General features: G+C 35.8%; 1 protein-coding gene across 2 annotated transcripts; it reads left to right on the top strand.

The window, feature by feature from the left end:
* Positions 1-78: 78 nt before the first annotated feature.
* Positions 79-25692, top strand: LOC132105621 (tetraspanin-9). Of its 2 annotated transcripts, XM_059510876.1 has the most exons (8): positions 79-348; positions 14656-14735; positions 20643-20834; positions 23134-23208; positions 23435-23536; positions 23767-23898; positions 24751-24834; positions 24952-25692. In XM_059510876.1, exons 2-8 carry the CDS (start codon positions 14673-14675, stop codon positions 25021-25023), a joined length of 720 nt encoding a protein of 239 aa, XP_059366859.1. In that variant the 5' UTR covers positions 79-348; positions 14656-14672; the 3' UTR covers positions 25024-25692. The 2 variants fall into 2 exon arrangements, with proteins under 2 accessions (XP_059366859.1, XP_059366858.1); XM_059510875.1 differs by lacking the exon at positions 79-348 and having other exon boundaries at positions 13898-14735.
* The last annotated feature ends 1087 nt before the right edge of the window (positions 25693-26779 follow it).

Here is a 26779-nt window from a genome sequence, read left to right as displayed (position 1 = left end):
TGTGGACTGGCGCCTCCTGCTGGATAATGCCAGCAGTGTTTTCCTGTGGATTTACAGCAGTTCTCGCTCTGGCCGTAAACGGGAGTGAAGTCACGCCTCTCCATCTTTCCTGCTACACTGTTTCCGTTCGTGGGAAAACTTACTGCCATTTCGATTTCTTCGAGCTCCTGACCTTTTTTTAGACTACCATGAAATCAGAAGTCTGGTAGTTTATATGCGTTATACGTCTATTGGTCCCAGATAAAACAGCCTTTACCTCTATATAAACAAACGTAAACAAAAGTGTGGAGATTTCCTCGGAAAGAAGAAGAAAGCAAGTCGGAAATCACAAGCTGGGCTTCCAGCAAGGTGAGTAAGGCTAAAAAAAACGTCAAAAGTGTAATTCTTGTCTATATGTTAAATATTTACAGTTGTCTACTATCGAAGTATGTGTTCTTAGCAGTGTTGGGAAGGTTACTTTGGAAATGTAATAGGTTACAGATTACAAGTTACCCTGTTTAAAATGTAATAGTAGTGTAACTTTTTCAATTACTTTATTAAAGTAATGTAACTAATTACTTTTGAGTACTTTTTGATTACTTTTCTAAATTTGTGAAAATTAAAGAATAATAAATAAAAGCATATACATCAACTTAAATACAGTTATCTAATAAGCATGTGACGTATTCTGTGTACTAAACTCCTGAAACATTGGTGTTTTTTTGAAACTGCTGTCTCTGTATATGATGATAGTTTTCTCAAAATAAGTAAAATGCACATGAAGTGACACAGAGCAGTTCTAGAAATTATGTTTATGTGCTCATGTACTCCTATATTGAGACAGCAGAGATTGAAAACACTAGTAGGCCTATGTGTAGAAAATGAAACCATGTCTTTGCCATTAATTTACAGGAGGGGCGGACTGGGAAAAAAAATCAGACTGGAAAATTCAAACTCATACAAACAAATTCATGGACAAAACTATTTTTATCTATTTTAAATCTTTAATTTGGGGACATGCAAAATAATTAAAAGTTCTCTCCTGAACTGCACCTTCACTTCCATTTTTCTCTTCAGTCTCTTTATTTTGCCCTGTTATCCATCTCTCTCATGACTTTAATACTCAAGATTGAACAAAACTATACTTTACAATACAATACTCTCTACAATACTACAATATCTTTATAGAAAAATCCTAATACTGTACACGAGTCATATTTTTCCCTTACAAAAATTAACCATGCTTTTATTAGCCTATATAAAAGTCAAATAACCTTGTTTAAATTTTTTTTTTTTTTTGCAAATGGATTTGTATTTATTTTTAAATAAATACATTTGTAAAATAATTTTACATTTTTAGTTATCACTGTTAAACAATAGTAACCATTTTCTCTGGATTTATAGTTAAAGATTAAAATGTTAATTTCCGTAAGGGTTGTGTTGTTGTCTGTCGTAGCTCCCCCTAAACCTATAAAAAAAATCGGAATTTTTTTCAGCTAAATTACTACTGTAACATTACAACAGATAATAATGATGTCCTTTATATAGTATTTTGAGTGATGACTGATGAGCAACGTGCTGCTGCTTGATTAAATAAATAAAAAAACAAAGACAAAAAAGCATCTTTACAGATGAAACTGACCTGAAACCCTGAACAGGAGTTCTGCTTCTCTGCTCCAGCTGTGCGCTTCCACAGTCCACACACACACACACACACACACACTCTCTCACTCTCTCTCTCTCTCTCTATGATTACTCGGAGTCTGATCTGAGGCGCGGAGAGCGCGCGAGTCATGACTAACACTTCATGACTTATTAGAGATTTAATTATCAAATGGCGGATTCGCAAATGATCGCTTTAGTACATTCGGCAGGCAATTATACAATAATGATATTAAATAGTGGGGCAAAATCGGCTGCGAGGTCACCGGGAATTGTCCCGGTTCTCCCGGTGTACGAACCAGACTGTGTTTCCGCATCCTGGAAATTATTAGGGCGGTATGTCTCAGAATAGTCAGTGCAATTTGGGAAATAAATCAGTTAAAACTGTATGTGGATCTGTGTAAACATTCAAATGTAATCCCCTTTGTAATCGTTAAAAATTTCATAAGTAACTGTAATTTAATTACTCATTTTTTCTTAGTAACTGTAACTAATTACAGTTACAATAATTTTGTAATTAAATTACGTAATGCCGTTACATGTAACTAGTTACTCCCCAACACTGGTTCTTAGCTTGTTGTACTATTCATGTCTATCAGGTGCTAGTATGTTTATATAGGCTATCCGTTTTATATAATAAATTACTTCCACTTTTATTTTGTTAAGTGGTTATAATGTGGTATTTAAACAAAAATAATCGTATATGGAAGTTTAAATGCGTCAATCTAGATCAGCCTGTCCTAGCAGGAAAATCTCTGCTACTACGGAAACTTCTTGAGATAAAAGATATGTGACTTGCGCAGATAGATACAGAGTAGATGATGAAGTAGCCTAGATTTGGCACTGTTCGTGTAAAAAGAGTGCATATGTGTTCAAGACCTACAGTTTGATTAAACTAAGCTTTTTAAGCATTCAGTAAACTTTCCATCAGTTGTTCAGTGTGTGTGTGTGTGTGTGTGTGTGTTGAGCGCTGCACTGGAATGTGCAGAATTGGCGCATCTAAAAAGCGCATCTCTGAAAGCAACTGCTGCAGACTCATGGAAACACTGAGCATATTTACACATCATTTGCCTGTTAAGGTCTTTGTTTTGGTCAAGCCTTTAATCTGAAAAAAAAGCGTGATCCCAACTGATTAAATCAAATTAATACAGCTCTTTCATTCGAATTTAAAATATTAACTTAAAGGGTACATAACATAACACAGTTTCACCTATTCTCATGTTAATCTTGAGTACCTATATAGTAGTACTGCATCCTTCATATCTCCAATAAGTCTTTAGTTTTATCATATTTATAAAATAAAAATACAGCTTTCCGATTCTCTCCGGAAAAAGCCGAGCTCCTGGCGTGCCGTGAGCGTGTGCCGTGTTTCCATTAACATATATTCTTATGTGCTGATTTCCAACAAAAGACAGACATCTGATGCAGTTGTACTTACATGAATGGGTATTTTGTCACTGGGACCACTCCATTTTTTAATAGCAAACGATGTGCAAATCCAGCATCGACCTGGGTCTTTTTTATAAAACATTCAACACTGAAATGACAAGAACACACAAACGCACTTGATACACTCCGTCGCTGCCCCGGAAAAACAAACTGCATCCACTGTTCGTGTAACGCTGGGTTCTTTGGGAAGCTGAACACATTAAACTTTCCCTCACATCCAAAAACACACTTATTTGGAGACATTCTCAAACAAATCCTATTCAGCGCTTCTGACAATTTCCCAAAGAAGCGCATTGATGTGTGCGGTCTCGCTCTCCTTTGGTCGAGGTGTGCGTGGGCGCACTTTTCTGAGAGAAATGCTCATATAAGGAGTTCCACCATCATCTATGTGATTAAATCCACGATCAAAAAAAAAAAACAGCCGAAACTGTACCAAGCCGGAAGTAAGATTCATTCTTCCATTCTTCCAAGTCATTCTTCCAAATTATTTTTTACAACTTTGGCCATGTTTAACATGAGAATCCATGGGCGTCAGTTTGGTTTGAAATGTGGTGGGGACAGAGACGCATTCAGAAGTGCATTTTCAGAAGTGCTGGGTACAATGATGGATTTTTTTTCTCTTTCGCGCAGGTCATGTTTTGAAAGACGTCCTGTATCTTATTAATGTAAATAAATAAAAATGTATTCTCGAGGTCGGACATCCGGGACTTTTACTCCCATAATGCACTGCGCGCGCATAGCAACCGCGGTGAAGGGTAAAACAAACAAGCGCTCGCCATCAAGCAACACGAAGCGGAAGACAAATGAGCGCAGATATGTCGAGAAAACTGCCGAGAATCATGCCTAAAAAATTTGCAATGATTCGGCAAATCAAAGAATAACAAAATAATACCACTGCAGAGATGGCCACTCAATTTTCTGTTGCTATGTTATGACATTGCTATGCTTAATGGTCGGCAGCTCTACACTGATAAGCAACAATGAAATGCACTAGTTGTGTGGGGAATAAGATACGTTTCTGCAGTTAGTCTATTTTTGCTTTTTTGAAAAAACCGTGTCCCTCACTGACACTGTACAAGCTGTGCCACTGACAGACTGAGCTCATTACAGCCATTGTGTAACACAGTGCTTTTGAATAAACATTTTTTTTTCTAAATGAACAGTTAATGTAATCGACGCTTGATGGGTATTTAAACATGACTGCAAGTGTAGGACAAATGGTATGTACACATGGTGTTCACACCAGGGGATTTGATGAGGTAATTGTATATGTCTGGATACTCGAGCCTGGGCCATGCCTTTGGGTTGTTCTCCCAGGACTCAGCTGGATGTCGACAGGGACAAGATTGTAACGTTAAACCTACAAGCGACAGCTTTCTGTGGTACCTGGTCAATGCAGGCGCAAGTAGACTTTCTATATATTGATAAGACATTCTGTAATAGAAGAAAGAAGATCTGTATTTGTATAGCTGCTAGCGCCTTTCACATACATGTAACGTTAGCTAACGTTAGTCACAAAGAGCTTTACATGAGTGTTTTATTATTACATTCACTTCACTTCTCACCACAGAAATACATTCGCATACGCAGATATCATTCATCATTAATACAAAGTAGTCCGTTAGTATCCATAACTGACATAATCCACAACAAAACTTCTGTGAATAGATACCTTTTTGATTTTCCTCGGGCTTTGCCTTGATTGCCTTCGGTTTGTTTTACCCTTCAAACACGGCGGCGGCTTGTTGCTATGCAGGTCACATGATTTGTGACGTAACGCCGACCAAGAGAATACAAAAATGTGATGATGTCCGACTCGTTTTATGAAGAAGAAAGCCGTACAAAGCATTAGACATATGATATATGACCCACTAATCTGCTTCATATCATCATATAAGTACCATGTTGACAATATGACATGGCCATGAAGTGGTTTAATGTACCTAAACAATGATTACCAAATTTCTCTTTCATGTTGCTTTGTTATAACCACTGAAAACGGGGAAAAAAATCTAACCCAAAATCGGGCCTCGCTCTACATTATCCCGCTTATTACATGGCTACCCACCAAATAAATCAATAATTTGACACAAAATATTGATTTAAAAAAGAGTTTATTGATTTAAACACGATTGTATTGCTTCTCTACTATTAGAATCCTGCCGCGTCCATAGCAACGCTCTGTTTTTCATGGCAACGGTGTTATTATCAAGAAATAACAGATTTCATACTACAGTGGAATTCAACCAAGCCATGTAATAATTTGATTTAATTCCCAGTACAATTTACCATATCTACACACAACACAACTAAAGCACTACAAATTTTATCAAGATTGAAAAAGCAAAAATACGTGTAGCACAGATGAACACTATTGACTATCACACCATGATCTGACTGCTCTCAATTCACAACAACATGCATCCATCCAATCTACATCAGGCATTTTGACTAAAACTTGATCCATTACTCATCATCATCATCAGCATCACAACTATTCCAGAATTCAGCAATAGATTCAAGCAATAATTAAACAAGATACTGACTACTCAACAATCATCTCCCCCAATACTTGCTGTATGAACGCAAACCGTAACTAGCTAATTAAGTTGGTGGCTAAGGAAGTCTAACGTAACATTAATTGCAAGAGAAGAATTAAAACAGCCGATCCCTTGTGTGCAAATGCACAAGACCTAGCCATAATACCAGCAAATCTTAATAAACATAAGTTATCGCGTCTTACCTTTGTGTCAATGGTATGCAGACCCATGCTGTGTGTACAACAACATCCATTTGTTCTACAGGTTATCACTTTGATATGTTATAGTCCATGGCACTAGGATGCAACCTTGTGATATTGTATGAAGGCTAAATAACTTGCTCGTCTATGATACATTCGCCAGAAATTCTGGCCAATCCCAGCAAAGACTAGGTAGCCTCGTTCCCACTCGTTCACTGTCCATTCCAAACTGTCAACTCATTTGAAAAACATTCTTTAAAAAAAAGAAGCGCGATAGTCATATAGAGAAAATAATGTTACAGTTGTTGCAGTTTTAATGAACAGAAAAGTGTGTAGCCAGCGCAGCAGCAGAACGGCTAAATTGAACTCGAGGTTTTCAAAAAAAAAAAAAGTAGTGGTGGGTACAAAAATCCGAAATTGACGCCTATGTGAGAATCCATCTCTTTGACACTGTGAACAACTCTGAATACACGAAACACCATTGTACCCCTCCTTTAATATTTTTAAAATAATACAATTTTTCAATGACAATCAGATTAATAAATTTACATGGCGCATACATAGTCATAATGTGACCTAATGTTGATTTTTGTAATTTCTTAACATAAACTCTTCTTTTGTTGTTTTGTTATTTTTCAATATTCTTTTAATTTTAATATTACTATTAATTTTTATTTATTTTTTAACAAATGAGGTTGAGGAGACTAAGGTCATATATGTCATATATTTGGAGAACTAGTCAGCATTTTATGTCTCTGTAAATTTTAAGATCTAGAAAAAATATATATAATTTAAAAGAAAAACAATTATTTCCCCCCTGGATCTCAGTATTGGATTTCAGTATATCTCATCAAATACCACTCATTGCTCTGAACATTTGTTGTTGACTCAAGTCTCTCTTCTTTTCATAGCCTACTTTACCATTTCAGTATGCATATAAGTCTGGCCAAGTCTCATCCACAACCAGATAGTAGAGATTGCACATCAGATTTTAATAACACAAGAGGGCAGTGCATCCCAAAATTTCTCACACCTCCAAAGAGGTCACACAGTTGATGCTAAATAGTCTTATAAAAACAGAGAAAAGATGTCAAGTGTGAGCTAGAGCAGGTCAGAGCGCAGCCTCTTTTGAATAGCGAACAGAAAAAAGAGCTAATGACATAATTTAGGACTGAGACGGCACATGCCCTCAGGCTGTCATACACAGAAAGAGTACATCCTGTGCTGAATGTTTGCATCAAAGGGCATTTTTACAATAATTGATCCTTTTGTGTAGCTCTTGCTCTAACTTTAAACTCCATACACATGCAAACAACTTATGCACATCGGCTTGCATTTGTGTCAGGTTTCGGATGCTCGAGAGGCAATTAATTCACCTGTTTTTAAAGCTAGAATCTCATTCATCAAAGGCCTTCTTTCTGTTTTGAAAATGCAATTTTCTGCATGGAAGGCATCTTTAATATTCATGCATTTGTAGGGAAGCTATTAAAAAATGCTATTGCTTGAAACATTTGGTCTTATGAAATTGCCAGTTGTTATAAAAATATCAGACAGGCTGTCTCCTGTTTCTGCTGTTGCTTTAGTCGTTCTGCATACAGTCATACATCTTCAATTCAATGTGACTCGGGATAATATTACATGTTTTACTCTCTAGCATGGACGCGATGTGTGTTGACAGATATTTCCGTGATACAAAATCTCATTATTAATGTAAAAGGTACTGAGAGATCGGCTTTAAAGTATTTTATGTGTGAATGTAGTGTGTGTAGTATATTGCATACTAAAAATATATCACAGATGTCTTTGCTGCATAATTTTATACATTTAAATCAGAAGAACCATCATAAAACCTCTTTACTTTTTTGGTGGTTTTGGGCAACATTAGCCCGAAAAGCATTTCTGTGCATACATGGAGATTGTATGCATTAACAATACCTGTAAAATGCTGTTTTTAACATATGGTTTGGAACTTACAACCCGAATTCCGGAAAAGTTGTGTGCGTAAGGGACAAGGCCGGAGACCTTTATTGGATGCCCGTGGTCTTCGGGCTCTCAGACGACACTGCATCACTCATCGGCATGATTGTGTCAATGACATTACTAAATGGGCCCAGGAATACATTCAGAAACCACTGTCGGTAAACACAATCCGCCGTGCCATCAGCAGATGCCAACTAAAGCTCTATCATGCAAAAAGGAAGCCATATGTGAACATGGTCCAGAAGCGCCGTTGTGTCCTGTGGGCCAAGGCTCATTTAAAATGGACTATTTCAAAGTGGAATAGTGTTTTATGGTCAGACGAGTCCAAATTTGACATTCTTGTTGGAAATCCCGGACGCCGTGTCCTCCGGGCTAAAGAGGAGGGAGACCTTCCAGCATGTTATCAGCGTTCAGTTCAAAAGCCAGCATCTCTGATGGTATGGGGGTGCATAAGTGCATACGGTATGGGCAGCTTGCATGTTTTGGAAGGCTCTGTGAATGCTGAAAGGTATATAAAGGTTTTAGAGCAACATATGCTTCCCTCCAAACAACGTCTATTTCAGGGAAGGCCTTGTTTATTTCAGCAGGACAATGCAAAACCACATACTGCAGCTATAACAACAGCATGGCTTCGTCGTAGAAGAGTCCGGGTGCTAACCTGGCCTGCCTGCAGTCCAGATCTTTCACCTATAGAGAACATTTGGCGCATCATTAAACGGAAAATACGTCAAAGACGACCACGAACTCTTCAGCAGCTGGAAATCTATATAAGGCAAGAATGGGACCAAATTCCAACAGCAAAACTCCAGCAACTCATAGCCTCAATGCCCAGACGTCTTCAAACTGTTTTGAAAAGAAAAGGAGATGCTACACCATGGTAAACATGCCCCGTCCCAACTTTTTTGAGACCTGTAGCAGAAATCAAAATAGAAATGAGCTCATTTTGTGCATAAAATTGTAAACTTTCTCAGTTTAAACATTTGCTATGTTATCTATGTTCTATTGTGAATAAAATATTGGCTCATGTGATTTGAAAGTCTTTTAGTTTTCATTTTATTAAAAATTAAAAAACGTCCCAACTTTTCCGGAATTCGGGTTGTATTAATTATAATCTAGCATGCAGTATGTACTATTGCACAGTTAGTATGCAAATAGTGATTAAACCTGAGCATGCAAGGTACAAGGGTTTAATTTTAGACGAGTACTGAAAAAAAGTGTAGTTTATTATCTTTTCTCATACTTGTGACTTCACTTGTATTTTATGCCATTTATTGACTGTAGTTTCTTTATGATTCTTAGAAAGAAAAGGCATATAGCAGGTTAAAATATCTTTTTGCATGCTGGAGTATAAAATCAGCCCTAATTTTGTTCCTTCTTTCCCAACACACTACTTCCATTTCCTTGGAAAAGTGTTAAAATGTTCTTTTTGCCAGCAAGTCAACCAGCATTCCCTGGATGGGAAGTTAATGGTAGTTGATTTACATATAGGGCAGACTGTTCGGGAATACATCCCTCTTGAGTGCCCAAGAGTGCGGTTTACATGCAAGCCGACGCGTCCAGCTGAACGAAATGGCCTCTTTGAAACCACAGTCATGTACGATGAGAAACATTCCCATAAAGACACGAAAAGCTTGTTGTCTCAGAAGTTGTTGTACAGTATAGTGTACAGAGAGAAGGTGTGTGTGTGTGTGTGTGTGAAGCGCTGAGCTGACTGGCAGCCAGATGTTCATTATAGTGTGTAAGAGATGGCAGATTGTGCTTCCTCAGAGTCTGTTTAATTAATACTCCTTAAAAACACATCTGGGCAGCATTTACTACATACAGTGGAGTCCAAACATCTGTGACCACACTGAAGATTTGGGAATTTAATTTAAAATTTAAACTTAGAAAAAATAAACTCCTAGGTTTTAGACATTAAAAAAAGCTAATTTTTTCTATTAATTTAATTAGCAATATGAAAGATTCTGCATTGTACTAGACTTATATATAATATAATATATATATATTTTAAGAATTTGATACTTTTAGTCAACAAGGGCACCTTACATTGATCAAATGTGACAGTGAAGAAATTTATAATGTTATAAAAAAATTATATTCCAAAAATCAAGTTTCCACAATAATATTAAGCAGCACCGGTGTTTTCAACATTGATAATGCCAAGAAAGAAAAATATAGAGCATCAAATCAGCATATTAGAATAAATTCTGAAGGACCACGTCACACTGAAGACTAGAGTTATAATGCTTTGCATCACAGGAATAAACTGCATTAATACATTCAAATAGAAAACAGTTCATTTACATTGTAATAATATTTCACAATATTAGTTTTTTTTCTACTGTATTTTTGATCAAATAAATGCAGCCTTGGATGAGCATAAGAGACAAAAACATAAAAAATCCTATGGCCCCAAAATTGTGAATTATAAGTATTATATAATAATTATATAACTATAATAAAACATTTTTAGCACTTCTCAATTTATTGCATGAGTGATTTTTGTATGCTTACTGAATAGACAATATTTTGAAGAGTTTTCAAAAAGTTCTCTGGCATGATTTACACAATGTCTGAGCACCAATACATGCCCATACTCAAGAGATTTAAGAAATCATACTAAAAATATATATTCAACAAGGCTTTGTTAAATAAAAAAACATATGTAGTTCATTGTTAATTAAAGATAATGCATGAACAAATGACTGCAAAAACAGCTATTAACCTTATTACAGTTTATTGTTTTAAAAATAGTTTAATAAAAATTATTTAGCATAAACGCTTCTCTGTGATTTTAAATGTTTGATCATAGTGCATGATAAAAGTCTATTTGACGTCAAGTAAATCCTTACTAAAAAAACAGTGCCAACATAAATAAGCAAATTAAAAACTGAGGAACAATATACATTTATGGAAGGTCCTCGAAAGTATAGGTGTATAAATTTGCTGCCTGTGTGTGCAGTTGTGGAAAAGTATTGTCCACTCTTGCAGCAAAATAAACACTGTTCAGTTAATAAATCCTGTCTAATGAGTTTCCTGAGAACATCAGATCTCACAAAGCCACCGCAGGGTAAAATACACAGCAGCACCATATAACACACACACACAAACACTGAGTTACACAAGATCACAATGTCATTTAATTAGAGTGGAAAGAGCACCGGAGGGAAAGAATTATAACCAAAAAAATAAATAAATAAACAGCCACAGGAGGATCTCTACAAAAATATCCCCCAAACACAAATATGCATGTTTAGTTACATAAATAGGGACATACAATGATTTTTATTGCTTTTATTGTGATGCTTTCTTATTGCAAATTATAATGCTTCAGGCTAAGCCTAAAAGAAACCTTTTTGCATTTTTAGAATAAAATTAAATATTAATTATTAATTTCCAAACCATCGCATACCTGGCGGTATAGATTTCACAAAATTTGTATTCTTAGTCATTATTAAAAAACAGTTGTGAGGTACAGATGTACAATATGTTCTGTCTGTTGTACTATTGCGTACTAGGATGTCAATCACTCAGCTGATGCAATACTGAAAATATGTCTTCCCAGAACATTCTAGTGATTGAGAAGTCTGGAAAAATGGATTGTGTTAGGGCTGCAACTAACGATTATTTTGATAATCGATTAATCTGTCGATTATTTTTACGATTAATCGGTTTATGTACTTATATTTTAGTTTTTTCCATTTTTCCCCCAAAGTAAATTATTAATAAAGGGTCTTTATCATTCAGCATAGATTTTTAAGAGATTTTAATAATTTTGCATTGTCATATCCTCATCACAAATATACCTGGAGTTGTTTTATTATGTGTTAGTGATCCCTTGTCAAACTCTTCTGCAATCAAAACACTGACCCATACTCTAGCAAATTTCACAAGGAGATTTCAAATAATGTTTTCACCATGGCAGTCCTTAGAGCTCCTAAAGTAGTTTAACATCCTGAACAAAGCTTATTAAGGAATCTTTCAGAACATATTTTATCTTTCAGAACATATTTCTTACGAAGAATAAGGATAAAACAGAATAAAATTGCAGTGCGTTGTATTTTATTATTTACTGGGAAACAGCTTTATAGCTTATGCTGTGAAATTGTAAACAATCCTTCGAATAAAGTGCCAATGGCATGAAACCTGAATGGAACTCACAATTTAAAGTAAAATCCATCAGAAGGTTGTCCAGAAAAAACGGACACACAAAAAACATGCTGTGTGAAAAAGAGCAGTGAATACTTAGAAAAAAAGTGCATTTCAAATATCTTTAAACATTTACCTCTCTCATTCAGTCATAATTAGGCTGCACGACTGAATTATGAACTGGTAAACGACAAACTGATCACAGAACATGTTTGTAAAGCTTTAAATGTTAACTGTTAAAAGCAATGTTATCAGCTTTTACAACTAAACATTTGCAAACAACATTGTACTGGAGAATCTGCACAAATAAAAGGCTTAGGTGCCGTTCACATATCGCGCCTAAAACGCTAGGCGCACCCATAGACTGTGCGCACCGCTTTCTCCTCCTTTCCAAAGCACTCGTGCAGAAGCGCCCCTGAGGCGTCTGCCTTTGCTAAGCAACCATGACGTGCTCTCTCCTTGAAGACGCGGAAATTTCAGCAAAGGATAAATAAATTTGCAGCTCTAAAAATCGCTTGCAGTAGCTCTGCTACTAAATTTATTTCAAAATGAAAATCCATATACAGCTATGATCAGCTGTTCCTTCATCTTGGCTGAGCTTTTAACGTTGTTACGGGAAAGGATGAAGCTGATTATTTAGTTCTTGTCACATGACCCGCGGTGCGCTTGCTGCATTCTGAAAAGTTGAAATGTTTTTAACTCGATGCGGTGCGCACGCGCCTGGAAAAACGGGTGCGTCGCGACCGCGTCGCTTCCATTATGAGCGCGCATACTGCGCGCCTACATTGGAAATAACTAACATGAGCGCGCAAAAGACGCGATATGTGAACGGTCCCTTAAACAGTTCAGTAGTGCAGAGTTTACAGGTTAATCTTCTTTTTTGAAGGCTCAAAATAAAGTACTTCCACATCCTGCTGAATGCTGCAGAGACGCCGTTCGGGAAGCACGTGACATAAAACGAGGCCAGCTATTGGCTATTCGCTACTTCTCCTGTTGTACTGGCTGGGTAAATCCTCCGGTGGCTCATTACTGCCACACTTTGGTCACCGCAGATTTGAAATATGCACGAAATAAGCCGCTTACGGCAAATAAATTATTTAGCAACGAATCGATGACTAAATTAGTTGACAACTATTTTAATAATCGATTTTAATCGATTAAATCGATTCGTTGTTTCAGCTCTAGATTGTGTAAATTAAACGTGACATAGTACCCTGCGACAGTACAATCTGTTGAACGAACTGTACTGTATGTTCCTAAATTAGACCCAATATCAGTCTGTTTTTCAAGCTGTCTCATCCATGCTTCACTGCAGCTCACGTTAAAGGTCAGTAAGCATCCTAGCCTATTAGTTCGATGCTGTTTAAGTTAAGTTTCAATGGCATTGCTGAGCAGTTGCTTTTGAGAGGTTGATGGTAGCTGGTTGGTTGGTTAAAAAATAAATAAATAACTAAATCAAAAAATAACTGCATGTACGGAAGTTTTGTTATTTATCAGTTTATCTTAAAATATACCAAATTCTGTCCCAGTATGAAAGCAAATGCACTTTATTTTTTGTCCGAAGTGTGTTTCTTTAACATGTAAATGTGTTGAAAGATCATGAAGAGCACCATCCATACAACACCAAAAAAAAAAAAAAACAGCAACAACAAATCAGATGCACTCTTTACACTTATGTGGCATGACAACAGAGTAATGACCTGGAAACATTGGCACAGCATGATCTCTGCAAAATCGCTCTGATTAAGTGAGAGGGCATGTACATACAGACAGTATCGAAGGGATAAGCCATAAATGTGCTAGGATTTGATTTATTTACTCAATGAGCTTTCATTTTCCCGCTTGCCTACTGAAACTTTCAAAGGTACATGGGAATAGGGAGATAACGCATCCATTGACCTGCAAACAGATTGGCCGGAGTGCAGGAGGAGGAGCCAAAGAGAGAGCGAGAGAGAGAGGGATGAACGAATGAAGGTAGGAGGATGCAGAGAGAGGGACAGAGCACTAGTTGGGATGGGAAGAGCCGGGAGAGGAGATATCTAATAATAGCACTGGAGGGAAGCAAGAGCGTGCAGAGGAAAAAGTGGTTCATGCAGCAAAGCGTATCATGCCGACACCGAGCAATGAAAGAGTATGATGGAGCGAGAGCAGTGAAAGTTGAAAGCACATGCTCTGCTTTCCTGCATGCACAGCATAAAGGGGGAAAAGACAAATAGGAAGCACCAAGAGGAAGACGTTCTCAATGCAAAGGAATTACGATCTCGAGAAAACCCTCTTATCAGACCTCTGAAGTTCTTGTGTTTTTTTTGAACACAGCTGTTTAATTTAAATCCCTTCCAATGGCAACTTTGGACACGTGTGTTAGGTTGCAGAGTGTGAGAGTGTGTGTGAAACATGCCCTCCACTCGGCCTTCATCCAATAATGCAGAGGTGTGAGAGCCACGAATCTGAGGTCCAGCGGAGCCCCTCATTGGACAGCACAGAGTCAGAATTCACCCGGGCGGCCCATCGGGGTCACCGCCTGGCCGTGGGGGCCTTCTATGGCTCCCGGGGGTCAAATGTCAAAGATCAAACGGCACAGAATGATGGTGTCGTGGTCGCTGTCTCACCTGTAGGGAAGCCTCAGGATAAGCGCGTGTCTACCGGTGGGAAGTACGTTGTGTTTTACCTGGACTTGTCGTTTGTGTTGCTCCTAGAGTTCGAGAAGCTGAAGATGGCTCGTGGATGCCTGTGCTGTGTCAAATACATGATGTTCCTCTTTAACCTGCTGTTCTGGGTAAGTATCAGAGTACAGCATGAATTATCCACACTTACTTGTTGTCAAAATGCGTTCTTTGTTCAAAGTTTAATGTGCAGAAACTGCTTTAAGGAAGCCGTTTGTACAATGATTTTCCCAAAAAAGTGAACATGGTGCCTCTGTGAGGTTTTGAAGAAAATGCGCTGTTTGTTTGAATGGTTTAACAATGTTTGTTTCTGAGCATGTGAGCTTGGGGCGGATCATTAGAGATGTTCGCTAGCTGAGCATCACTATTATTATAGCTCATATGTGAGGTTGGAGAATTGTGTGAATCCATAATCCTAAATAACTCTGGTCATCCAAGAAGTAGATGATAAGATTTGGAGAAATGTAGAACATTTACATCTTGTGTTCAGCAATTGATCCTCTGCAGTGAATGGGTGCCGTCACAAGTAATCCACACAACTCCAGTTCATCAATTACCATCTTGTTAAGTGAAAAGCTGTGTGTTTGTAAGAAACAAATCCATAATTTTAAGATGTTTTAACCACTACTTTTGGATAAAATATGAGTCCTTCATCCATATGTTGGTGGATTTTGATGTGAGAGGACAAAACAGGAAGGATTACTTGTTGTTCATGATGAACAAGTGATGTAATGCTAAATTTCTTTATTGAAATCTGTTTCAATGAAGAAACAAATTCATCTACATCTTAGATCTTGGTTTACATTTTGACAAAAAAAAATATGTGAACTACTCAACCAGAGAACTTTTGTTGGATTTTCATTTAAATGATTGCCAGATGCATGCAGTGTGGGGTGTTTTCTGCATACAATGTGTTTATTTTCTCCCACAAAAAAAGAAATTATCAGATAAAATAAAAATAGCAGTTTTAGCCTACAAAAAAAAAAAAATTAATAGATATGAATTAAATCCCAAGTCATGCAAACTCCTAGAGAATTATTTTTATAGTATTGTTCATCTGTAAAATACATCAGTGGCTAGAAAATGGTAGTTGTGAATGCAATCTGTATAAAACGATTTCTAAAGAAGCCAATAAATCATAAACAACTGGAAACTCATGCATGGAAATGTAGGCTATGCCTCAATATGTCTATCTTTTTCAAATAAATATTATAAATTCAAAACCCACTTAACTCAGAAATCAATCTGAATCGGTATGACTCGCCTGGTACTAATTGAATTATTTTGGTAAAAATTTATACCACAGTCAGTGTTTGTGTACATGCATGAGAGCCAAGGAGGGAAGTAGGTTCATCACGAGATGTTAAATGCTCTTAGATCAAAGGCAGTAATGCATATTCATCTGAACTAGAGCACTCAAACAAATCCCTCCGCCTTTTCTCTCGCTCTTTTTCATTCTAACATCTCTTATAGGCCTCCAGTTTAACTTTCAGTCATCTGTGTCTATGTTGTTGTTGTTGTGTAATGTATCTGCAACAGGAAGTCAGATTACGGTTCTGTGAGTTGTGAGATATCACTCGTTTGATCTGCTGTGTGTGTCTTGTTGTTTGTTTGATTCTGAGCCAGTTTAATGATGGAAGCACCAAATCGCAAACAGGAAACTTGAGAAAAAACTCCCGACTGATCTAAAATCTCCCACTGTGCACACATACCCACATATACACCCATATAATGATGGAAAAGGGAACATAAAAGAATAAGGAAATTATGTGAAGATTGCAAATGCCTGAAGATTGCACACTGTACACTTTAAACAGCGGGGCGGAGAGGGAATTAACTTTATATACTGTGGTTTTCTTTTCCTTCACTGGAATTTATTTTCGGAGTTTAGTTTTCCATTGAAGAGAAATGACATTTCTGTTTTGAATTACAAGTGTTACAGAGGGGTTTAATAATGTCTTTTCAGAACATAATACAAAAAAGCTTGATCTCGCTGCTTATGTTTACAGTTGATGTATTGTGAGCATTTTTATTATATCTTTATATGGAATGTAAATGGGGTGGTAATGATGTTTCTGCGTTGAGGAGGTATTTTAGGTTGCTGGTAATCTATATTTCATGTGCTTGACATTACTGAGCCTGATGGCTCTCAGAAAGTTTAGGCCAGACTCACTTCACTCTGCACAAGGTCACAAACACACAGTACACTCATTAGTGGGTGTGAGGTCAGTTTTGCATGTGGGATCTGTTATTAACATGAACGACTGACTCAACTTTTCTAAATCTTCTGGTATGTTATTTCTAATACTTATTCATCGATGCTGCCTACATTTAATAAAAAAGTTATTTCTTTTGTTTTGCTTTGTTCTTGTTCTTTACATTTTTCCCTTTTACCTGTAATTTTCCTTTCATTTCTTATCCTGTTGCTTTCCTTTGATATTTATTTTTCTTTTCCTGCCCTTTAGTATTAAGCTCCTTTATTTCTTTCATTTCCATTTTTTCTTTTCCCTTCTTTTTTTCTATTGATTTATTTTGTTCCTTTCCTTTTTAATTTCCTTTTGTTATCCTTATTCCTGTACTGTCTTTTTTCCATTTCCTTTCTTGCCTCTTTCTAGTCTTCTCTTCTCCACATTTTCCTTCCTTTCCTATCCCTTTTCCTCTCCGTTATCCTTTTATTTCCTTTTTAATGTTTTTACTATTCCTTTGTTTTCCGGTGGTTTCCGTTTCTATTGCTTTTCTTGTCCTTTGTCCTTTCATATTTCTTTGTTTCCATTTTTTTATTGCTTTTGTTTTCCCTGTAATTTCTATCCATTTCCTTTCTCATTTCCTTTGCAATCCCTTTTCCTGTTATTTCTTTTAGGAATTTCCTGCCGTCATCCTTTCCTTTTCCATTTCCCTATTCCTTTTCTGCCCATTTTCTTCCCTGTTCTTTTCAGATAATTTCTTCTCTTTCTATTACTTCTTTTCATATCACTTTCTTGTCATTTGTTTCCCTGTGTTTACATTTAATATATTTTCTTTCCTGGGCCAGTTCCACTCTTTTGATCTTTCCTATCCTTTCCTTTTTCTTATATCTTGTTCTTTTCCTTTCCTTTCCTTTCCTTTTCAGTTCTGTCCTGTCCTGTCCTGTACTGTCCTTGGTCCTTCTTTAGCCCACTTCTCTACCTTTCATCCTGATCCAGCTTCCCTGCGTCTTCTTGTCTTTTCCTCAGTCTCCTCTTCACACACCTTTATTGTGTTGATTTCTGCTACTTCAGACCATTTATCTAGTAAATGCCTACCTCCATCCATGTTTGTTTGAGTGCAGTGCACTGTAAAGAAAACATCTCAAACGAATAGTCCCCCAATTTGAAATGCAGGATTAGATTAAGAAAAAACCCATTATGTAGGATTTTCCAAAGGCAGAGAGAATAGATTGAATTCAATTTGTTTGTGTGTCTTCATTCTGGTAGTGCGTCATGAATACTAAAATTTAGGTTAAAAGCTGTCTGCTCCTGTGGACAGAATACTCTTACTCTGTGCTTTTCCTGTTTATGTTTTATTCTGTTATTTTCTAGTTTGTGTGCTCTGTGGCTTATTTTTCATGCTTGCATTTGCTTCCTAATTATTTCCTCGCAGACTTTCTGATTACTGTGCCATACTTTTCATTTTCATTCTTTCTTTAAGTTTTCAGCATCTTTAACCTATTTTTTTCTGACTTGCTCTGCTGGTCCTCTCTTTCTTTCTCTCTCTCTCTATCTCTCTGTGTCTCTCTCTCTCTCTCTCTCTCTCTCTCTCTCACACACACACACACACACACACACACACACACACACACACACACACATACACATACCTGTTTTATCTATTATTTTTCGTACTCATCATTTTTCCAAGCACTGTGGTTCTGTCTCATTTCAGATTCTTCATGGTTCTCGGTGATGCTCAGAGTGCATGCTGGGTATTTTCTAAAGGGAACTGAATGACACAGATTTTCACCTTTAGTTACACTCAAAAGAACAGTGTGTGGGGAGCCAGGCCGCTGCACTGTAGGGCATATCTCGCAGTGACATATGTTATGTGAGGAGGAACATCTTGCCCCTCTAAATTTTTCATTTCAAGACCTTAAAAGTATTTTTTAATATATTTTACTTATATATTCATATTTAAACATATTTAATTTTTAAGGACACTAATAATTTAATAACACAGTTTAATATAATATTTTGCAAGAATATCTATTTTTTTATATTGTGCATTATAATGTTGTGATGTCTACATTTATTTAAAACACACACACTCACACATATTACAGTATATATATATATATATATATATATATATATATATATATATATACAGTACAGACCAAAAGTTTGGAAACATTACTATTTTTTATGTTTTTGAAAGAAGTTTCTTCTGCTCATCAAGCCTGCATTTATTTGATCAAATAGTACAGAAAAAAATGTAATATTGTGATATATTATTACAATTTAAAATAATTGTTTTTAAATGTATTATACTTTAAATTATCATTTTTTTCTGTGATGCAAGCTGAATTTTTAGGATCATTATCACATGATCCTTTAGAAATCATTTTAATATGATGATTCATTATCAAATTTGGAAACAGTTCTGCTGCTTAATATTTTTTCAGAACATGTGATACTTTTTTAGGATACTTTGATGAATAAAAAGTAAAAAAAAAATTAAAAAAAGAAGCTATGTTTTTAAAATATAAATATTTTATAATAACAATATACACTACTGGTCAGTAATTTGGGGTCAGTAATTTTTTTTTCTTTCTTTTTTTTAAATAAAATCAATACTTTTATTCAGCAAGGATGTGTTAAATTGATAAAAAGTGATAGTAAAGAAAATATATTATTAGAATATATATTATTAGAATTTTTTTTATTTTGAATAAATGCAGTTCTTTTTAACCTTTTATTCATCAAATATATTAGACAGCAGAACTGTTTCCAACACTCATAATAAATCAGAATATTAGAATGATTTCTAAATGATCATGTGATAGACTGGATGTTACATGTGACACTGAAGGCTGGAGTAATGATGCTGAAAATTCAGCTTTGCATCACAGGAATAAACTATTATTTTAAGTTGTAATAATATTTCACATTAGTACTGTTTTTTCTGTATTTTTGATCAAATAAAGGCAGGCTTGATGAGCAGAAGAAACTTCTTTCAATAACATTAAAAATAGTAATGTTTCCAAACTTTTGGTCTGTACTGTATATATATATATAAATATCCATGCATCTTCACTCTTGAGTCAGAGTGTAAAATAAATATAACTATCTTACTGTGAAGCAGTATATACAAATGTGAACTTGTAAATCAACCTACAAATGGCTTACTTACAGTATAGTGGACTCTTCATGGTAAACTGGGATAAAACAATGAAAGCATTTTGACATTTATTGTTTAAAATCTAATCTTGCAGATGTACCATCTTGTGCTATACGTACAGCATATTCTGGTTTTCTGTTTGGAGCTGGTCCAGGTCTGTTTGCTAACTTTCTCCTTTTGCCTGGCCTTTAGCAGACTGGACTACTTTTACAGTTTGGTTACCTGAGCATGAAATTACAAGAGTTTCTCCCCAACAAGCACACCTTTTACTCTCCTACGATCTAGACACACACAAAATTCACACTTCACAATACTTAACAACAACCTTCATTGCAGTTCCATTAGCATTTATATTGCTCTCACAGCAGGGGGAGCTGACACAGGTATCGTTTTGTCGGTCATGCATGCACACACATACCCATCTCAGCCCTGAAACAGTAAGCACACCTTACCTTGAGTGAACTTGAGTTCAGAAAGTGCCTCTCAGGTCCTCCTGAGACCTACTGAAATCGGTGGATGAAACCGAAGAGTCAGTTTTACACTTTGGGACACGTAAAAGCCTGAAGAAACACTGTCGAACTGAATGTTTATGCGTGTTTGATCCATAATGAATGGGTTTCTGTGAGTTTATTAACGTGAAACGCTCTCCTCTGTCTGTTTCTCCTCAGTTGTCGGGCTGTGGGTTGTTAGGTGTGGGCATATGGCTGTCTGTTTCTCAGGGCAGTTTTGCCACCTTCTCCCCCTCCTTCCCCTCCCTATCAGCCGCCAATCTGGTCATTACCTTGGGCTCTGTCATCATGGTAACGGGCTTTCTTGGTTGCCTCGGTGCCATCAAGGAGAACAAGTGCCTGTTGCTGAGTGTAAGTCGACACCTAAAGTCCCACAATGCACACTGCATAAGGAATGTATTGTTAATCCAAGGTTATTTTATTTTTTCTTTATAATTTATGCATGTTAGGTTTTAATACAATCCTCTCTGGTTGTCTTCCAAAAGTAAACTACAAAAAACGTAATACTTCATCACTTCAGCGGACGCTGCATATTTAACTGTTCTTAGGCGCTGAAATGTAAGTTTCCATTATGCTACGAAGCATATGAAAAGTTAATTGTTTAGTTAAGGGGGTCACAAAAACTTTTTTAGTCAGCCAAACTTCTTTGACATAAAATAATTACTTAAGTACCCCCCTGAAATTTTAAGTTAATATTTAAGTAGTTCAACTAGGGCTGTTGCGATAACCGCAATATTGTAATACCGCGCTATTGACAAGCAAACCGCAGAGAAAGATAGCAACCGCAACCGTGTTCAGTGTTTTTTTTTTTTTTTTTTTTTTTTTTTATTATGAGGCTGTGGCCTAATTGTTTTTTCAGTTTGTCACTGTGCATTCAATGTTAAATAAATTAATGATACAATATGGTTACGATTTTAATTTTCTCGCGAGCCGTTGTAGCTTTATGGTGCTTCGTTTGTTTTGAATAGGCCGGCTGAAACGATGGGAGGCGCTCAATCTCGTCCCAAAACCTAATGTCACGTCGCCAGTATGGGAACATTTTGGCTTTCAAGCCAATGAAAAGTGCGAGCCAGCGAATATAGATGAGGCAATATGCAAAATTTGCTGCAAAAAGTTTCCTGTGATGCGGCAATACATCTAATTTGAGGTCATCGGGACATTCTAAAATGCTTAACGTGAAAAACACTTAACATGGTTTAATGTACTAATACATTGATACTCACTAAACATCATATTAATAAAGTATACTATCTACAAAAAATCAGATGATCCCTGAATATGAATTCAACGCGTTTAATAACACGTTAAGCCTTTTCCTCTCATAGAAAACCATAAGGCTTAACATGTTATTAAACGACTTGCATTCATATTCAGGGATCAACCGTTTTTTTTGTTTTTTGTTTTTACATTGTATACTTTATTAATATAATGTTTAGTGAGTTTGGTTTTTAAAAATCACTGTCTTAGTACATTAAGCCACATTAAGCATTTTCTTATAATGTTTTTCTATGGGAGGAAAAGGCTTTACGTGTTATTAAACGAGTTGCATTCATATTCAGGGCTCATCTGATTTTTTTTATAGATAGTATACTTTATTAGTATGATTTTTAGTGAGTTTGGTCTGCTTGAGGAGTGCATCAACTCCAGCGCGAATCCACTGTCCTGGTGGACCAGTGGTGCCGCGATAATCAGTCTAGATTTCCGCTGCTGTCCAAAGTCGCACGCAAATACATGTAATACATGTTAGAACTTTTTGATTTCTTAAAAAAAACAATTTTTTGGGAAAACGCATGTTCTTGTTGCTGTTTGGCATTTAACAATAAACAAAAATGTTTTAAAACGTGTCTCTCTGTGAGTTAAAAAGCAACAATATATGCTACATAACTCAACGATAGAGCTTTGTATGCAGCAAAATCAGGATAAATAAGGTATGTTAAAAAAAAAAACGGCGGTAATACCACATATCGCGCTATTGAGCCACCCATAATCACCGCAGGGGAAATTTCTTAACCGCGACAGCCCTAAGTTTAACAACATATTATTATGTTGATTCTCTTATTTCAGTTAATGGACATTTTATGATAAGTGCTTTATTTTGAATTTTTTTTATATTAAAATTTTTATGATTTCATTCTTTAGTAGCTTTTCATCAGTTTCTGAACCCTGTGCAGTTCCCTCCCAAAACCTAGGTTTTCAAAATCTAGTTTCTGATAAATATGCCTAATTGTTTCTGTATAGGCACTGTAGTTTGGGTGTTGCTCTGAGGTTTTTATTTTTATTTTTTATTCAACACAGATTTAAAAGCAGTGCTTACCATCATTTGTAATTACTTACGAAACGTTCACATTGCCCAGGGCTTTAAAAATACAGGTTTAAAGGAATAGTTCACCCAAAAAGTCTAATTCTATTATTGATTACTGTCATTAATGATCTCATGTCATTCAAAACCAGTAAGACCTTTGTTCATCTTCAGAACACAAATTAAGATATTTTTGATGAAATCCGAGAGCTTTCTGACCCTGCATAGACAGCAGTGTAACTGAAATGTTCCCAGGTCCAGAAATGTAGCAAGGACATATAAATATACAGTACAAAGTTAGTATTGTTGGATATGAATAGTTTACTTACTTTACTCTTCTTTTTCTTGTAGTTCTTCATTGTTTTGTTGATCATTCTGCTGGCAGAGCTTATTATGCTCATCCTTTTCTTCGTGTACACAGACAAGGTACAGTATGAACAATAAGCATCACTAACAACCCACACACACACACAGAACTAACCACCCACCACACACAGACTTTCATTACCCACTCGACTCCTGACAACAACAGCCTACACATCTGCTCTTCTGGTTTACTCTCTCAGTATTCTTAAAGTTTTCTTCATTTCCAAAAAACAACTCTGTAACTCATATATTCGGATGCTTCCTGTGACTTTAAACTTTTCTGCAGGTGAGCGAGAACGCTAAGCAGGATCTGAAAGACGGCCTGAGGCTCTACAACACGGACAATAACATCGGCCTCCGCAACGCCTGGAACATTATCCAAGCTGAGGTGTGTGTGAATGAGTGCAGGTGTGATATAGGGTCATCAGTGACAGTAATGGCAGTTCACTGTAAGTTCAGATAGCTGATTGGGCCACATCTTATCTGCAGCTGCTCTCCACAGAATTATGGGAGATAACTCATGAAGCCCTCCAGTATTGAACAATATGCAGGCGTCTGCAGAAATTTTTTTTGCTCAGTGTGTAAATGATGAATCTGAATATTCACTCTGTCTCTCAGTGGCAGTGTTGTGGTGTTACTGGGCACACAGACTGGCATGATGCCCTGCAGGAGAAAACAGTTCCAGACAGATGCTGCCAGGAACACTACAGAGAGTGCGGTCGCAACGCCACTAACGTCTTCTGGTCACAGGTACAGCTGGATATTTATCATTTTATTTTGATAGTTTCTCAAATTAAAATTTTATTTTAATAGTTTCATTGATTTGTATTGTATTTTTTTTATTAATGCTTTATTTTATTTAAATAGTCTCAATTTAAATGTATTTAATTAAATATTTTCTTTGCTTTGCTTTTGTTTTATTTTTCTTATTATTTAAATTGATTTATTGGTGTATTTTACTTAATTTTATTTTATTCCATTGCACTGCAAAAATGCAGACTAGCGAGACTTATTTCCAGCAATAAAACATTGTTTCAGTAGATTTGTTTGTGTCTGTATATGTAGGTAAATATTGCTGTGTACTGCTGCATATAAATACAAAATTATTAGTAATTTAACATTGGTAAGTTTAATTTGGAAGCATGCCTTGATTATTTATATATATATATATATATATATATATATATATATAAAATACTGTATTTACATAGTACCGCAAATATAAACAGTAGTTAATACAAAATTTGTAAAGTTGATAATATTTCTCTCTTTTTATTAGTGTTAGTAGTTTAGTTTAGAATTTAGAAATTTACTAGACCAAGTCGCCCTAATTGAGATAGGGTATATAGTCATAAATAATTTTCACTTAATAATTTAACTATATTTTCTGCTTAAATGGCTTTAATTTGGTTAGCTTCTTGCTTAAACTGTAGATAACTACTTAAAATATATATAGATAAAGATAGTGTGACTATAGTTTAGCTACTTTAAGTTCTGAATGTGGTACACATTGTAAATGTTCAGAATTTATAAACCGTTTCAAAATACAATTCCCAGCATTACTTATAATGTTACTACACACTACTTCTTTCTGACTCTCAGGGTTGCTATGAGAAGGTTGAGGAATGGCTAAATGACAACAAACATTTGCTCGGAACCATCGCGATGTGTGTGCTGGTCTTACAGGTACAAATATTACCATTAAACTCATCCTGGAATATTTTGGAAAACAGCTTTTCCTCCAATGATGTCACATCCTGTTTGATGCACATCCACGCTGAAGTCATTTTCTCTGTTCTGCAGCTGCTCGGGATGGCATTCTCCATGACTTTGTACCAGCAAATCCACAGGGCGGGAAAGAAGTATGATGCCTAGAGGAAACCCAGTGTTACATGACAAAAAAAAAAACTCTCTTAGCAGCTAATGTATTATTTCAAACCCTGCTTCGTGCCATCACAAACTATTACCAGTGAAAATGAAGCTGTACTTTATTTTTTATTTTTTTGGAGTCCATCAGATTTAGTTATGTAGAACAGACAGTGATATTTTTGCTCGGCTGCTGAGAGGCTAATTTTTTTTTATTATTTTTTTGGGACTGAGGTTTAACAGCAACTGTAAGATGACAACTAATGAAGGGAATGCATTGTGAGAAGCAATTTTGGATGTTCGCAGCTGTTATGTCCAACGGTTTGGAAATAGTCTATTAGCGTACGAACTGCACAAAAATGCCCACATGATGTAAAATCGAATTTTAAAGATCTGATAGCTAGTAAAAGGATACATTCACTATTTCTTTATTGGACACTTGTGTACATGTAGACGCAGTTCCCTTTGCTGATGTAATATATCAATCGCATGCTGTATGTATTTCACATTCACATAAATTTACTGTACAATTGAGGGAAAGTGGGGTAAGATTTGTCACCTTCTTAAGCTACCAAAATGCACTTGTTTTTGTCAGATTATCAGATACAGTATTCAGAAAGGCTCTAATTGTTTTAGTGATATTAAATATAAAATGAACGTGAAAATATATAAGATTAATATATATATATATATATATATATATATTATAAATATATTAGTTATAAAATATTTAAAATTATACATATATATATATATATATATATATGAGTGTCAAATATTTTATAAATTTATATACATAATTATACACAAATTATTTTCTACATTTTGGCTTCAAATATTCAGATTATTTTAAAGTTATTTCTGTCAATTTCATATTTGAAAAGTGTCACAGCTCACCCCATTCTCTCCTGCTTTCATTTTTTAGAAGTATGAATGTGTTTATATGTTCCATGTATGAGAGAGAGAGAGAGAGTCTGGACTAGTCATCTGCTCGCTCTGGGGCTTTGTGTCCTGGTGACTCTCTTTTCATATCTGTCTACTCTCTTTGTTTTCTCGCTCACTGATCTTTTCAAAGTGCATCTGTACTGCTGGGAGGCAAACGAGCTGTCCTACTCCGCCTACCGTCAGGGAAGAGAGGGAGATGAGATCAAAGGATGCAGGATATAGAGGTTAGGAAATAGAGGGGGAGAAAGACCTAATAACGGCCTCTCTTGAAAACAAACAGTATCATGCAATGGCACCTGAATGCGTGCAATGAGAGTTAATTTATAAGCCATAACCTCAGCGAATATTTTCCTAAAATACATTCCTACTCAGTTTGTGAGTGCTATAGGTGTGTTTTGATCCATGGATTTAATAGTTGCATCATTACAAAGTATTGAATTATCAGGATAATTTATTACCAAGTGACATATCTGCATTACTGTTTAACAAACGTATTATTTTAAATAAAAAGAAAAATTTTTTTAAATAACTTGTTCTTGCCTGACATGAATTTTACAAAATGCCTGCCTCCAAAAACTAAAATATGCCATATTCATATTTCAGCATACATTGCAGTTAAGCAGTGGCGAGCTGAATAAAAATAATGATTTTTAGGTAACACATTGTTCAGACATGTTAAATTAATGCATATTAGTGCCCAGTTTTATGTATTTTTATGTTAATATTAGTGAGTGCAAACTTAATTTGTATATTGGCTGTCTCGTAGATCTCACACCATGGGATATTAAGATAATTGTTCCCTTTCTTAAATTTCTGGACT

Source organism: Carassius carassius, chromosome 26 (assembly GCF_963082965.1).
Source record: "Carassius carassius chromosome 26, fCarCar2.1, whole genome shotgun sequence".
In the NCBI taxonomy this organism is placed as follows: domain Eukaryota; kingdom Metazoa; phylum Chordata; class Actinopteri; order Cypriniformes; family Cyprinidae; genus Carassius; species Carassius carassius.
The sequence above is the reverse complement of the archived record's forward strand: the minus strand, read 5'-3'. Positions and strand labels throughout refer to the sequence as shown.